Consider the following 14,801-nt stretch of genomic DNA (forward strand, 5'->3'; position numbering starts at 1 on the left):
GTTTCCTTACCCTCTTGGAGGGGGCCATATCTCTGTTAGATTGCAATCACTGAGTGCACACCCACTTGGAAACAAGTACAATGCAGCCACTTAAATAGTGAATGATGGGGAAGAACTGCCACTGCAGGGCTCGTCATGTGAACACATTGCTGTACTGCTTACTTTAGTCAACCTCAGGACTCCCACTACAATGTTTACCTCTCACACTTCCCTTCATCACTAGAATAACATTTCCATGATGGTTCAAGTTGTGTGCTATCATGCAGTTTCTTCTTTTAACCAACTTGTGCCATAAATTTCTGTTCTCCATAGTACAAGCAATACCTCCTTATTAGTCGTACAATTTATCCACATAATATTCAGTATTCTCCTGTAGCACAAGATTTCAAATGCTTCTATTCTCTTATTGATTGAATTACTTATCATCCATGTTTCACTTATCTACAAAGCTACATTAAAGACAAATACCTTCACAACAAAATTCCTAACATTTAATTTATACCCTATGTTACTGAATTTCTGTTTCTCAGAAATGTTTCTCTTGCTATGCACAATCTGCATATTATATCCTCTCTACTTTGGCCATTGTCACTCATTCTGCTGCCCAAATAATAAAACTCATTGACTACTTTTAGTGTCTCATTTCCTAATCTAATTCCCTCAGCACCATCTGATTTAATTTGTCAACATACCATTGCTTTTTACTTTGGCTGATTTTCCTCTAATAAATTTCTTTCAAGACACTGTTCATTTCGTTCAACTTTTCTTCCAAGTCATTTGCAACATCTGACAGAATTACTGTCTGCAGTGTCATCAACAAATCTTAAAGTTTTAATTTATTCTCCCCAAATTTTAGCTTCCTTTACAAATGTCTCTTAGTTTCCTTCAAAGCTTGCACAATGTATAGATTGAATAACTTCAGGGATAAGCTAAAATTCTGCCTCACTACCTCCTCGACTATTGTTTCCCTTTTATGTCCTTCGACTCTTATAACAGCAGTCTGATTTATGTAAAACTTCCAGATAACCTTTCACTCCCTAAATCTTATCTGTGCCATCTCCAGAATACCAAAGCATATATTCCAATGAACACTGCCAAAAGCTTTCTCTAAATTTACAAATGCTATAAACACAAGTTTGCAGGATTTTATTTCTTCAGCCTATATTCTAAGGTAAGTCAAAGGATCGATATTATCCAGCATGTTCCCACATTTCTCCAGAAACCAAACTGATCTTAGCCAAGGTTGTTTTCTATCAGTTTTTCATTTTTCTGTAGATAATTTGTGTAAGTATTTTCCAATCACAATTTATTACACTAAGGGGACAGTAATGTTCAAACCTGTCAGTAACTGCCTTTGTCAGAATTGGCATAACTATCATCATTCCATAAATATTTATTGGTGAATAAACATCAATTGAGAAGTAAAACATTAATGAAAATTCCTGGATGGAGTAATACACAAAATAAGGGAAAGGCAACCATTCACCCAAAGTGGATCAAAGCATGGGCACAGTAATACATGACAGAATACAGCATTCACACCGGCTTTCAAGCACTAGCTCTTCTACTAGCAATAGTACACACATTCATGCACACAACTCCACAGACATCCAAACACACACTCCTGCGACCACAGCAAGACTGTTAAAGTTAAAGCAAACCAGTGTATATTCAAAGAAAAGAAGCTAATAAAAACAATATAAAAATATAACTACTAAAAAGATGAAAACTTAAAATTTCACTTATATACAGAAAATAATAATCTTATCTGTTAGTGTGGAAACTATGAATGAAATTGCTATTTTGATTAGCTGTAAGCAGAGTGCCAGTAAAACTCTTGGGATATCTTCAGTTTTGTAGCTCAGTTCATTCTTTGGTAAGTGTATCTGGCTGAATTTTAAAATGACTCAACTTTTGATCTTTTTCTAGAATTTTTATTTTCTTTCCTTTTTTTGCATGATGAAGCATTCTGAATTTATCACAAATGTTTTGGGATGTGTGTTTGTTGTGTTTGAGATTGTTATATCCGTGAGTAAAGCCAAGTCTGAAGTACATAGTTAATAACAAAACGGGCGACTGTTAATAACAAAAGTGGCAACAGTAAGGTCTTTAGACATGGCGAGAGGAGCCACAGATCCTTTGGCGGGCTGGTCAACACTGGGCTGATGAGTGACTGGATTTGATAACAAGTCAAAAGCTACAAAAGCACAAAGAGTGCTGTATACACTTCTGACAATGGGGTCCTTGATAAGGATTGGATGTAAAGTTAATATACAAACAGCACTTCTGTTTAGAGAGATAGATAGAGAGATAGATAGATAGATAGATAGATGGAGAGAGAGAGAGAGAGAGAGAGAGAGAGAGAGAGAGAGAGAGAGAGAGAGAGAGAGAGAGAGTGGGACAAGAGTGAAAAAGAGAGAGGGCTTTCTGGTGGGGAGAGCACTACATTGTGAGAAGCCAATACAGGGCTTAGGACGCAGTGTGTGACCATATTAAGAGAGGCGTCTCTACCCCTCCACCCAGCCTCTGAAGAACCACTGAAGAATAGTGTAAATTTACAGCCAATAAGGAGGCAAGCAGCCCTTGACATTACGTCATGGCAGTAGCTGGCAGGTCAAAGGAGAAAAGTGAACAAAACTCAGCAGTAGGACATTCCGAGAGGAGAAGAGATCGTCAGGAGAGCACTAGAGAGAAGTTGAGGATACTCTGACACGAAGTGCTTAAGGCAAGCAGCTGCTTTCAGTGTAAAGAATATGCAGACATTATAATATTTAACACTGAATGAGTGTAGGGAGTTGAGGGTAGCACACAATGTAGTAGAAAAGTAGACTGTGTAGGTGGGTGGGCGGAGGGGTGGGTGGAAGATAGAACAGTAGAACAGAAAGAGAGAAAGAAAGAGAGGGAGGGAGACTGCAAAGAGGGATGTGTGATTTTAAATTAACAGGACGAGGGGGACAGGGTGGGGGTATGGGGTAGTGGTTGAGAATGGTATGGCCCAGGAACTAGCAGAGTTTGAGGCCAGGAGGATTATGGGACCAAACAATGTGTTGCAAGGATAGTTCTCATTAACATAATTTAGAGAATCTGCTACTGGACAGGAGAAGCACTAATATTGAGCATGCTGTGCTCAGTAACATGTTCTGTTAATAAGAGATCAATTGTGTCCTTAGCCACAGTTGGGCGGTAACTTTGCATTTGACTGGGAATAGGAAGGAGTAGCAGACTCAATCCTATGATCTTCAAATACAGTATTAATGATGTGCTGTTTGTAACAATCTTGTCAGTTAGATAATATAGGCATGACACAGCAAATTGACATGAAATGGAACGAGCATGTAAGGTTGTTTGTAGGGAAGGCTAATGTTCAACTTAAGTTTATTGGGAAAATTCTAGGAAAAGTTTAGCTCATCTATAAAGGAGACTACATACAGAACAGTCATGTGAACCATACTTGAATACTGCTCTACTGTTTGGGATCCCCACCAAGTAGGTTTACAGAAAGGTGCTGAAGCAATTCACAGGTGTGCTGCTAGGTTTGTTACTGGTAGTTTCAATCAATGTGTGAGAATTATGGAAATGCTATGTGAACTCAAAAGGAAATTCCTGGAGGGAAGAAGTTATTCTTATCAAGAAACACTACAGAGGAAGTCGCATTTGTGACAGACTGCAGAACAGTTCTATTGCCATCACTTGTGTAATGACCGCAAAGGCAAGATAACGAAAGTCAAGGCTTGTATGGAGCATATAGAGCATAGATAGTTATTTTTCCCTTGCTCCAGTTACAAACAGAACAGAAAAGGAATGACTAGCTGCAGTAGAAAATGGACATGTGGAGCATGCACATAGATGTAGATGTAGCTGATTGGTGGTCATGCCCACAAGCTGGGCAGACATGACAGCAGGGTTGGTATACAACAGGAATGCTTCCACCAGTGGTCCTGCCTCTATTACGAAAGGATATGCCTATAATAAGATTGGAATATGATATGCTATGAGGATATATAGAACAGGTCTTCCACCTGGTCTCCCACAGGGACATGACTCATATGACATGAAAGAGTGTGTCATAAGGATGGACAAAAATATTTCATAGGTAAACTGGGTGGTGGAAACCACTTTTGGGGAGGTAAGAAGAACAATGGGAGCAATGTTCCTTATTTCTGTACAAAATAATGAGAAGTTACAGCACTGTTGAAAGTTGTGTCAGCATCTGCAACACCAGGACAATGTAGCTGTGTGTGTGTGTGTGTGTGTGTGTGTGTGTGTGTAAAAGTGGGTGGTGCATTTTTATGTTGATTAGTTAGCTCAAAAGAAGGATACTGTCTACGGCTCAGCAATGTTTTAAGTTTTTTTGTGCCTGCTCAATGCTCAGTGTCTTAACTGCATGGATAATAGATACCTTTACTCACTACATTATTTAAAAGCTCTCATTGTTTACTGTTAACATGTTGGAATTGACAAACCTGTTGCGCCATTAAATTCATAATTTGGACCTTCTCTCTTCAACAAGAGTCCAAAAAGCTGGGCTCTTCCATGCAGTCCTTCTGTGCTTCTAAGAACATCTAGAATTTCCCAAGTTGGTTTATTCCACAAGACCTTAAATTAATAAAATGTACATTCAGTATAAGAAAATTAATTTTTTCACACACACACACACACACACACACACACACACCAGCACAGCACAGCAATGAGATACATCTTAACTGAATATATACAGGATTTGTTTCTGGCCACTGAGCAGTTTGCAATTATGTGATTTTTAAAACCATACCATCTAAAACAAAAAACAAAAAAAAAACAATTATACTTGAAGAACAGCTTTCCCATGTGACTGTAATAAATACAATAAATATACTTAACAATATGTGACAATATAAGAATATCTGCATTTACTTAGTTTGCCAAAAAACAAGACAGAGATTTTACTAATAAAATGTTTCTTTGAGTCATGGATGATGAGATTATATTATGTTGCTCTGAAGTAGTCTGTGGCTTCAACCCACATACAGGATCCAGAACAAATTTTCACTCTGCACGAGAGCATGCACTGATTTGAAACTTCTTGGCAAATTAAAACAATATGTTGGAGCAGGACTTGAACCTGGGACCCTTGGCTTTCACATTCAAATGCTCTATCAACTGAGCTATCTGAGCATGACTCACAACTCATCCTCACGGCTTTAACTCCACCAAACTTTGAGTCATGAGTTGTGCTTGGATAGATCAGCCGGCAGAGCACTTGCATGTGAAGGTTCCAGGTATGAGTCCTGGTCCAGCAAACAGTTTTAATCTCCCAGGAAGTCTTAGGTATAGGATGTTTGTGTGATGATAATTCAAATGTTCACGAATAATGGAGAAGGTCAACTGCAACAAAATGAAATAAGGAACCCATGTTCAAAAACAAGTGAGTTGAAAGTTCTTAGAGAAAATCTGTTTTCGGATAATTCCACTAGTTATACAATGTACTAAAATGATTTATTACATATGTAGTTACTAATATTGTAGGACTGGCAAACACCAACATGGAAGTGTACACTTTAAGATGTTGTGTCAGGAATCTCCAATGACACATTGGAGGTGATGTGATGTGTATGCAGATGTGGTCAATTCTAATGTAAATGTCTGTAAGACTACAGTGTAGTCAATCAGTTTTAATTAAATGGTGTTGAATCATGGTTTAGAATTAGTTGAAACAAATTTTGTGGATGAGCAAGCAAACTGAAAATGTGCAGAAACTAACAAGTTAAATTAGTCTAAGTGTCCATGAAGTGGAAAGAAAAGGAGAATTACTGTTAAACAGTCTGTCAATGAAGAGGTCATTAGAGACAGAGTACAAGCTTAGACTGAGGACAGAAACTGGGTGTGCCCTTTGAAAGAAAGAAACCATTTTCATATTCATGTTAAACAATTTTTTTCATTTGAACTGCCACCCCCTTAAAAAGTGAGTCCAATGTCTTGTAAACATGCCACAGCACTCAGTATGAGGGAACACTTTATATAAAGTAATATTGGAGCAGCAACTACATCCCTACCGTTCACAGGAAATGTCTGCTTTTAACTTCTACTGACAATGTGTTGTGTTGAATTTACATATGCTACACTACTGTATGCCTGACCCCCTGTTTCTCATTTATGTACTTTATTCAGTAGAAACCTGTTTCACAGAGACAAATGCTCACAAGTCACAATAGTCATTTGTGAAGAGCCATCAACACAGATTTGCAGTGAAACTGCGTGTGGACAGAGTCAATAATTGCTTAACAGGAGCATACTCCCAAAATTTGTGGAAGATATCACATTTGATCTTTGTGCAAATGACATTCTGCTATCACAAAATAGCTTAAACAATGGCCACTTACCTGATAGTTTCTTCTGTCTTCATCATAAGCAACAGCCCTTGGGACATCTGTTAGACTCTGATAACCAATGTAATCATGTACAAGCTGTTTAAATGGTTCAAAAACCATTTCAGAGGTTTCTACAGTGTTCATGAAATCAAGATGTTCTGGAAAACAAGTTTTCTGATTCAAGCATAATTATATAAAAATGAAAATAAAGTTATATGGTGTCACCATCCAATTGTTACTGTACTGTAAGCTTAATAACTGAGAAGTTACAGCAACTTACCAATGCATGAGGAAGATATTAAATTCTGTAACCTCCCTATTCTCACTTTCATTCCATCACAGAATCCTTTTTTCAGCATGGCAAGCAAATCTAGCATCTCTGTAAACTGTGGATCCCTTAAATCAAGAGAATATTTTTAATATATCATATATACAGTAGAACAAAGAAAAAAACACATATCATAGGTTTAACTATGATAAAGAAGAATTACAATGAAAGTATACAGTGATTTGAATGGATGAACAAATAATTTCCATACAGATCCAATCCTCTCTATGGTTCAGAATGTAATTTCGTATTCTGGTGCAAAAGTCTATAACAGGTTGTCAGTGAACATCAGGTAGAAATTTGAAACTCCCCAAATATTCTATAATTTATCAGAATAACTAGACTCAAGAATGTACATTCTATTTAACTTTAATATCTGTATAGATAAATCTTGACTTTGCCAGTATGTAGACAACTGACAATGATCTGTGTGAGCTTCATATATGCTCCATTGGAAGATTTAGATAAAAACAGCAGTTAAATCACAGGAGAACTAGGAACAGTCAAGTTTTTCAATAAAGCTGCTTTTCTTCTACCATACACTCTGTCAGTGAAGAAGCAATGCCGTGTAACTAACCAATAGTTGGTTTTGGTTTTTCAGTCAGTTGATGTCCTTGACTCTCAATGCATCTGCTCTTACTGCCAGAATGACAAATTTTTAATTGCTAAAAAAAAGGAACTAAAACAATACCACAGATGTGATACAGTGATAAAAATAGATGAAAAAATTGTGTAACTGCAAAAGAATGAAATGGGTTTTGGATATGGTAAATAATACTGCGTAAATGCAAAAGCACGTGCAGCCACAACACTTGTTGTTGCTTACTACATATGTCCTAGGGTTCAGAAGTTGTTCCTTTGTTGTAGCTTCAGTTCATGAAAATGGACAATATTGTACAAGACGATCTTTCTACTGAGGAAAGAATTGTTTCTTGGCAGAAATTAACATATGAAAGGGGAGATTCCTGTTGGAGAGTGACAGGCAGCAGTATAAAAATTGTTTTACTATGACAATGAATCAAATATAAACTGGAAATTTTGCTTTGCACACCTTTCTGTAAATGGAGAGTAGTTGCTTTGTTTCCAGTGACTGTTGTCATGCCATTTCTTTAGACAGCATCACAATATCAGAGCAAGTGGTACAGTCACCTGTTGCACAACACATTCTATTAAAGTTTCTCACAACATAGGGTGTAAACCATGCAAAATTTTGAAAAGACTTGCATCATAATTTGGGGACAACAGCCTGGGAAATAATTAAGTGTACACATGCTACAAACAGTTTAGCAGTTTTTTGAGGATGAGAAACAGTTGACAAAGAAGCACACCAATGTTGCCCAATGGCCAGGACAACCAAGCAAATAACAGTTGCTGAATTTGCTACTGAGGTTGACACAACAGGCGCTGACAACTTCAGATTCCAGAAAATGTCTGCAAGGTGGTTCCCTTGTCTTCTCATCATAGAGCACAAATTTTATCATCTCAAGGTATGCAAACAGTTACTGATAAGATACCAAACTGAAGGGAAACATTTTTTGCACCGGATTGTGACATGTGATGGAATGTGGGTACACCACTACACTCTAGAATTGAGAGAAAGGGGGGGGGGGGCAGAATGGAATTGTGCAAAACGAGCAATTCTGCAGCTATCAACGCCTAAAACCATCTCCCTAGGGGAAGATTATTGCAACAGTCTTTTCTTTATTTTAAAGGAGTTCTTCTCATTGATTTTTCTCCATGAATGTTGTATGGTGAACGCTGCATACTATTGCAAACTTTGGACCAAGCATTTAATCACAAAAGGCACACATTTCCAACCCTGGATGGATCATGGTTCATGACAACAACTGACCACACACAGCTGACTGAACTCAATAAAAAAATGTAAGAATTTTTCTTGACCACACTAGAACATTCTCTCTACAGTTTGCACTTATTGCCCTGTGATTTTCATTTGTTTGGACCACTAAAGAAAGCCATCGGAGGACCCACATTTGACATTGATTGTGTTGTCAAAGTGTTCAGGCGCAACTGCTGTTATAGCCATGCTAATTTTCTGAAAATAGGATCAAGAAACTGTCTATCTGATGGGATAAACGTGTTTCCCATTCAGGAGACCATACAGAAAATAAGTTTCGGTATATGAGTTTTTCTGAAGCTTAAGTAAATATATAAAAAAGATCCAGTTTATATTTGATTCACCCTCATATTTACCTCGCATTAGCAGCAGTCCACCAAAACTATGAAACTTAGTAGCATCACAGCTGCTTTATCATGATATAAATCAGAACGCCAAACTTAACTCATTCTATATTTTAGTCATTTCTGCCCAAGATTTTAAAAACCCACTTAATTGTAGGATCTCCTGCAAAAGCAGAATAAACAACAGGTGAGAATAGCAGTAACTGTGAAGTTACATGCACAGAAGAAGAATTAATTTCTTTTTTGTGGTTCTCAGTTACTTTTCCCGGACCACCATCAGGTAGTTTTCTTGCGATTATTATTATTAATAATTTTACTGATATTATCATTATTGTAAATACATGAATTTGAGCTTCAACTCTGATCTTCTTAAATTGATTTACAAATATTTTTGATCTAGAAACTTTGCTGGGTATATTCCAAAGATGCTCAAATGATACAGCAGTCATAGTTACCACTGGAGTTAACAGTACTTCTTCTACACTTGTCATTGCTACAGTACTTCGCCACACTCCTCATTGCTACACAATGGTGCTGATTGTTGACCATAAAATTCAGTTAACTTATTGGAGGGTGATGGAAGCAAGGATATTGAAAGCAAAGGCCAATCTCGTATAGTGCACAGAAAAAAAAACGAATATCTATATCTTTCCGTGCGAGCTCCGATTTCCCTCATTTTATTATGGTGATCATTTCTACCCATCTAGGCTGGTGTCAAAAAAATATTTTCGCATTTGGAGGAGAAAGTTGGTGATTGAAATTTCATGAGAAGATTCTACCGCAACGAAAAATGCCTTTGTTTTAATGATCCACCCCAAATCCTGTATCATTTCAGTGACACTCTCTCCCCTATTTTGTGATAATACAAAACATGCTGCCCTTCTTTGAACTTTTCCGATGTACTCCCTCAATCCTATATCGTAAGGATCCCACACTGTGCAGCAGCATTCTAAAAGTGAATGGACAATTGTAGAGTAGGCAGTCTCTTTAGTACATCTGTTACATTTTATAGGTGTCCTGCCAATAAAACACAGTCTTTGGTTAGCTTTTCCCACAAAATTTTCTGTGTGTTCTTTCCAATTTAAGTTGTTTGTAATAGCAATTCTTAGGTGTTTAGTTGATTTTATGGCCTTTAGGTTTGACTGATTTATCGTTTATCTGAAGTTTAACAGATTCCTTTTAGTACTCACATGGACAAACTCACTCTTTTCATTATTTAGGGTCAACTTAGAAATCTTCTGTTCATAAACCTCATGTGGAAACAGTATGGTGGTGGCATTTCCTTTGTCTGCTGGTAAGACCACCCTGTGCCAAGCAGGTTATATGGTCTTCCAATGATTCATGAAAAAAGAGGTTTCATTACGACTGATCGTCAGTAAAATCGATGCACCCATGTATGATTTGGCAATACATCTTGCCTCTCTACTGAGACCTTTAGTGCGTTAGTGTGCGCAACATGTTCACAGCTCTGCTGACTTTATCAATACACAAGTCACTTCAACTCAGTGAAACTGACTTACTAATGAGCTTTGATATCATCTCACTTTTCACTAAGGTTCCTTGTCACTCATGAGCAATAAGTTCACAGCTGATATAACAGCACTTTTTCATCATGTCTTTTCCTCACCTTACTTTTTATTTAAAAACAAATATTCTGAACAGACAGATGGTGTTACCATGTGAAGTCCTCTCTCCCTCTGGTAGCAAACTCTTTTATTGAAGACCTTGAGGAAAGGGCACTTGATTTGGCTGAAATTGGAGAAACTGAGAACCTTCTCACAATATGTAGATGACACTTTTGTAGTGTGGCCCCATGGTGAAGAAGAACTGTCACACTTCTTGCAACATCTGAATTCAATCCACACGAACATCCAGTTTACAATGGAAATGGAGAAGGATGGTTGCTTACCATATTTGGACATCTTGGTTACTGTGAGAGTGGATTGGTCATTAGGGCATTCTGTCTACCACAAGCCCACACATACAGACCTTTATCTACTAGCATCAAGATGCTATCACCCCTCATAAACTACTGGTGTCCTTAGAATGTTGGTGCACCAGGCTCATGTTGTTTCTAATGGAGACAGCCTCACAGAGGAGCTAGAACATCTACAGTTGGTGTTCAAAGATAATGGTTACTCTCCACATCAGATTAATAGAGTGCTAAGGAGGAAGAAATGTGGCCACCTACAACATCAAGAACATAAGCAGCTGTTCAAGTCCATGGCATCCCTTCCATATGTCAGCAACCTTTCATCTAAAATAGGCAGGATCCTAAAGAAACATCAAGTTACAGTAATCTTCCCGCCACTGGCAAAGATTAGTGCCCTTCTTAATTCAGTAAAGGACGATCTGGGTCTGTGAAAGCCTGGGATTTACTAAACTTCTTGCCAGTGTGGCAAAGCTTACACAGGTCAGACAATATGCACAGTACATGAAATGTGCATTGAACATGAGGGCCACACTTGCCTTTCGCACTGCGGTAAGTCGGCCGGCCGTAGCTGAGTACTGTATTACCTCAGGACATACCATGGATTATTCTACCACACAAATCTTGGCCCCGGTGAGATTCTTTTGGGATTCAGTAATTAAAGAATCTGTGGAAATACGTCTAGCACAAAATGTTATAAATTATGAAGGCAGCTTTCAACTGGACAAGGCTTGGAACGCAGTGATCTCTTTAATTTCTTCTGAGAGAAAACATTCTATTCACAATGATACATCTGGCTTTTGTTTTCAGTGAAGTGAACGTGCATTCCAACAGAGGGCGGATACGTAGTTTCACCTTTACACATGTGCCTGCGTGCCACAGATGGAAAAGTATTTTCAGAGGGTGCAGATTTTGATAGAGGACGCTCCTCTGACAGTTGCTAATGTGCATATGTTTCTGCGCCAATTTTTTGCTATAAATCTGACACCATGAACTGGTAGTCTCCAGTGTCGGACACTTACCTGAAGGTGGTTGGACAGTTGCCAGCTGAAATATTGTAGCAAGAAGTCAGCATCATCTAGCTGCTATCCCAAAACCTTGTAGAATATTCACTACTTTGGGAAAACTTCAAGAATCAAACCTAACATTGTGATGTTGAGAGACAGAAAGACAAAAAAGAAGGACAAAAGTGTTGAAGTTTAAAGGAGTCGATTATAAGGTACTTGTTCACCTGACTCTTGAGTATTGTTCATCTATCTGGGATCCCTATCAGGTAGGACTGATAGAGAGATAGAGATGATCCAATGAAGAGTGGCACATTTCGTCACAGGAATGTTTAGTCGGCAAGAGAGCATTACGGAGATGCTAAGCATTGAAATTTCGGGATAGCACTTTTCATGAGGAGTCGGACAACATATTCCACCAAGACACATAGAAGCAAAACAGATAAGAAGTAGAAAAATTATGGATAACATCTGGCATTAATATACCGTGTGCCAGGAAGAGAAAGTTTTATATGTAATTCAGAAAACACGCTGTAATGAATCAACTGCAAAATTCTCCTATCCACTATGAAAAAGCAAAAAGCATACACTAAGCAAAGAAAAGAATACACAGTTGAGAAAGAAAAAAAAGCATACATTAAACACATAAACTAAAATACAGTACCACAAATATGATAAGGAGCATTTTGAAACAAAGAATAATACTGCAAGTGAGATTCAGCTCCCTGACAACAGCTGTAACAGAAACAATAACTCAACGAAGTTATCTGAAATCAAATTCAATGGAAACTCCTCACAAGTGCAGCAAGCAGATGAACTAATAATGAACAAACACATTTCCACCAGATTTACTCCAGCAGACATAGTGTATATGGGGGCTGTTTGGTAAGTCTGGTAAAAAAAGCAATGACAAATGTTTGTTTCATAAGCACCTCAACTTACTTCTTGACATAGTCGCCTATGACGAATATACAATTGGTCTATTGATCCTCCAGTTTTTTTTTTGCCCATAGGCAAAATAGGTTCTTTCAAACTTTGCAAAACACTTATTGACTGCAACTATCATTTCCTTGTTTGAGGAAAATTTCTAGACAGCAAGCCAAAGTTTCAAGTCAGGGAACAGGAAGAAGTCACTTTGGGGTAAGTCTGGTGAATAGGGCAGATGAGAAACCAATTCTAAGCCCAATTCATGCACATTTCCCATAGTTATTGCTGATGTATGGGATGGTGCATTATCCTGGTCAAACAATATTTTTTTGCAAGCTATCCTTGGTCTTTTTTCAGCCAACACATTTTTCAAATGATCCAACGATAAAGCATAATAGTGCTCAGTTATGGTTCTGCACATTTTTTAAGTAATCTATGAAGATTATTCATTGGAATACAAAAAAACAGTGGCTATCACCTTACCAGCTGACAAAATGGTCTTTGCCTTCTTTGGTGTCCTTTCACCAACATTAGTTCATTGTTTTGACTGCCGTTTTGACTGTAGTGTGTAATGATGGACCCAAGTTTCATCAACAGTCACAAATTGGCACAAGAAAGTTTTGTGGATTAAACATTGCCACACATTGTGTTGAAATGTTGTGCTGGATGAGCTTTTGGTCAGTCGTGAGCAACTGCAGTATCCACCTCACATAAGTCAATTCTCTGTGGAGGATATTATGTACTCACTCAGCTGAGATGCCTACAGTCTAAGCAATCTTATGACTTTATATTCAACAGTCTTCCATTACCATATCATGGATTTTGTTAATGGTTACTCTGTGGTGACCTCAACTGGATGGACAAAGTGGGCTTAAGCTTCAGCACTTGTCTGACTGCATTTAAAATCATTAATCCAAAAGTAAATGATCTTCAATGATGGTGCAGAGTCCATGTGAACTTTATCCAATTCTGTTTTGATTTGTGTGGCAGTCCAGCCCTTCAAACGAAAATGTTTAATAACATGACAAAACCCAGCTTTTTCTCATTTCAATAACAGTTGAAACAGTGACCAATTTAGACAGCTGTCAATAATGACCTGTATGCTGTACACTGTTGAAATTCTTTATATAGGGCTATTACAAATGATTGAAGCGATTTCATAAATTCACTGTAGCTCCATTCATTGACATATGGTCACGACACACTACAGATACGTAGAAAAACTCATAAAGTTTTGCTCGGCTGCAGCCGCACTTCAGGTTTCTACCGCCAGAGCGCTCGAGAGCGCAGTGAGACAAAATGGCGACAGGAGCCAAGAAAACATATGTCGTGCTTGAAATGCACTCACATCAGTCAATCATAACAGTGCAACGACACTTCAGGACGAAGTTTAACAAAGATCCACCAACTGCTAACTCCATTCGGCGATGGTATGCGCAGTTTAAAAGCTTCTGGATGCCTCTGTAAGGGGAAATCAACGGGTCGGCCTGCAGTGAGCGAAGAAATGGTTGAACGCGTGCGGGCAAGTTTCACGCGTAGCCCGCGGAAGTCGACGAATAAAGCAAGCAGGGAGCTAGACGTACCACAGCCGACGGTTTGGAAAATCTTACGGAAAAGGCTAAAGCAGAAGCCTTACCGTTTACAATTGCTACAAGCCCTGACACCCGATGACAAAGTCAAATGCTTTGAATTTTCGGCACGGTTGCAATAGCTCATGGAAGAGGATGCGTTCAGTGCGAAACTTGTTTTCAGTGATGAAGCAACATTTTTTCTTAATGGTGAAGTGAACAGGCACAATGTGCGAATCTGGGCGGTAGAGAATCCTCACGCATTCGTGCAGCAAATTCGCAATTCACCAAAAGTTAACGTGTTTTGTGCAATCTAACGGTTTAAAGTTTACGGCCCCGTTTTCTTCTGCGAAAAAAACGTTACAGGACACGTGTATCTGGACATGCTGGAAAATTGGCTCATGCCACAACTGGAGACCGACAGCGCCGACTTCATCTTTCAACAGGATGGTGCTCGACCGCACTTCCATCATGATGTTCGGCATTTCTTAA

General features: G+C 38.4%; 1 protein-coding gene across 6 annotated transcripts in view; it reads right to left on the reverse strand.

Moving 5' to 3' along the window:
- LOC126190722 (probable phosphorylase b kinase regulatory subunit beta) overlaps positions 1–14,801 on the reverse strand; it is a 181,220-nt gene that overhangs the window by 77,659 nt on the left and 88,760 nt on the right. For all 6 annotated transcript variants that reach the window (XM_049931205.1, XM_049931203.1, XM_049931202.1 and 3 more), the window contains 3 exons: positions 6,631–6,746; positions 6,363–6,508; positions 4,464–4,596 (listed from right to left, as the gene is read on the reverse strand). In XM_049931205.1, coding sequence (XP_049787162.1) covers positions 4,464–4,596; positions 6,363–6,508; positions 6,631–6,746 — 395 coding nt within the window. The remainder of the gene's footprint in view (positions 1–4,463; positions 4,597–6,362; positions 6,509–6,630; positions 6,747–14,801) is intronic.

This window comes from Schistocerca cancellata, chromosome 6 (genome assembly GCF_023864275.1).
Source record: "Schistocerca cancellata isolate TAMUIC-IGC-003103 chromosome 6, iqSchCanc2.1, whole genome shotgun sequence".
Taxonomy (NCBI): Eukaryota; Metazoa; Arthropoda; class Insecta; order Orthoptera; family Acrididae; genus Schistocerca; species Schistocerca cancellata.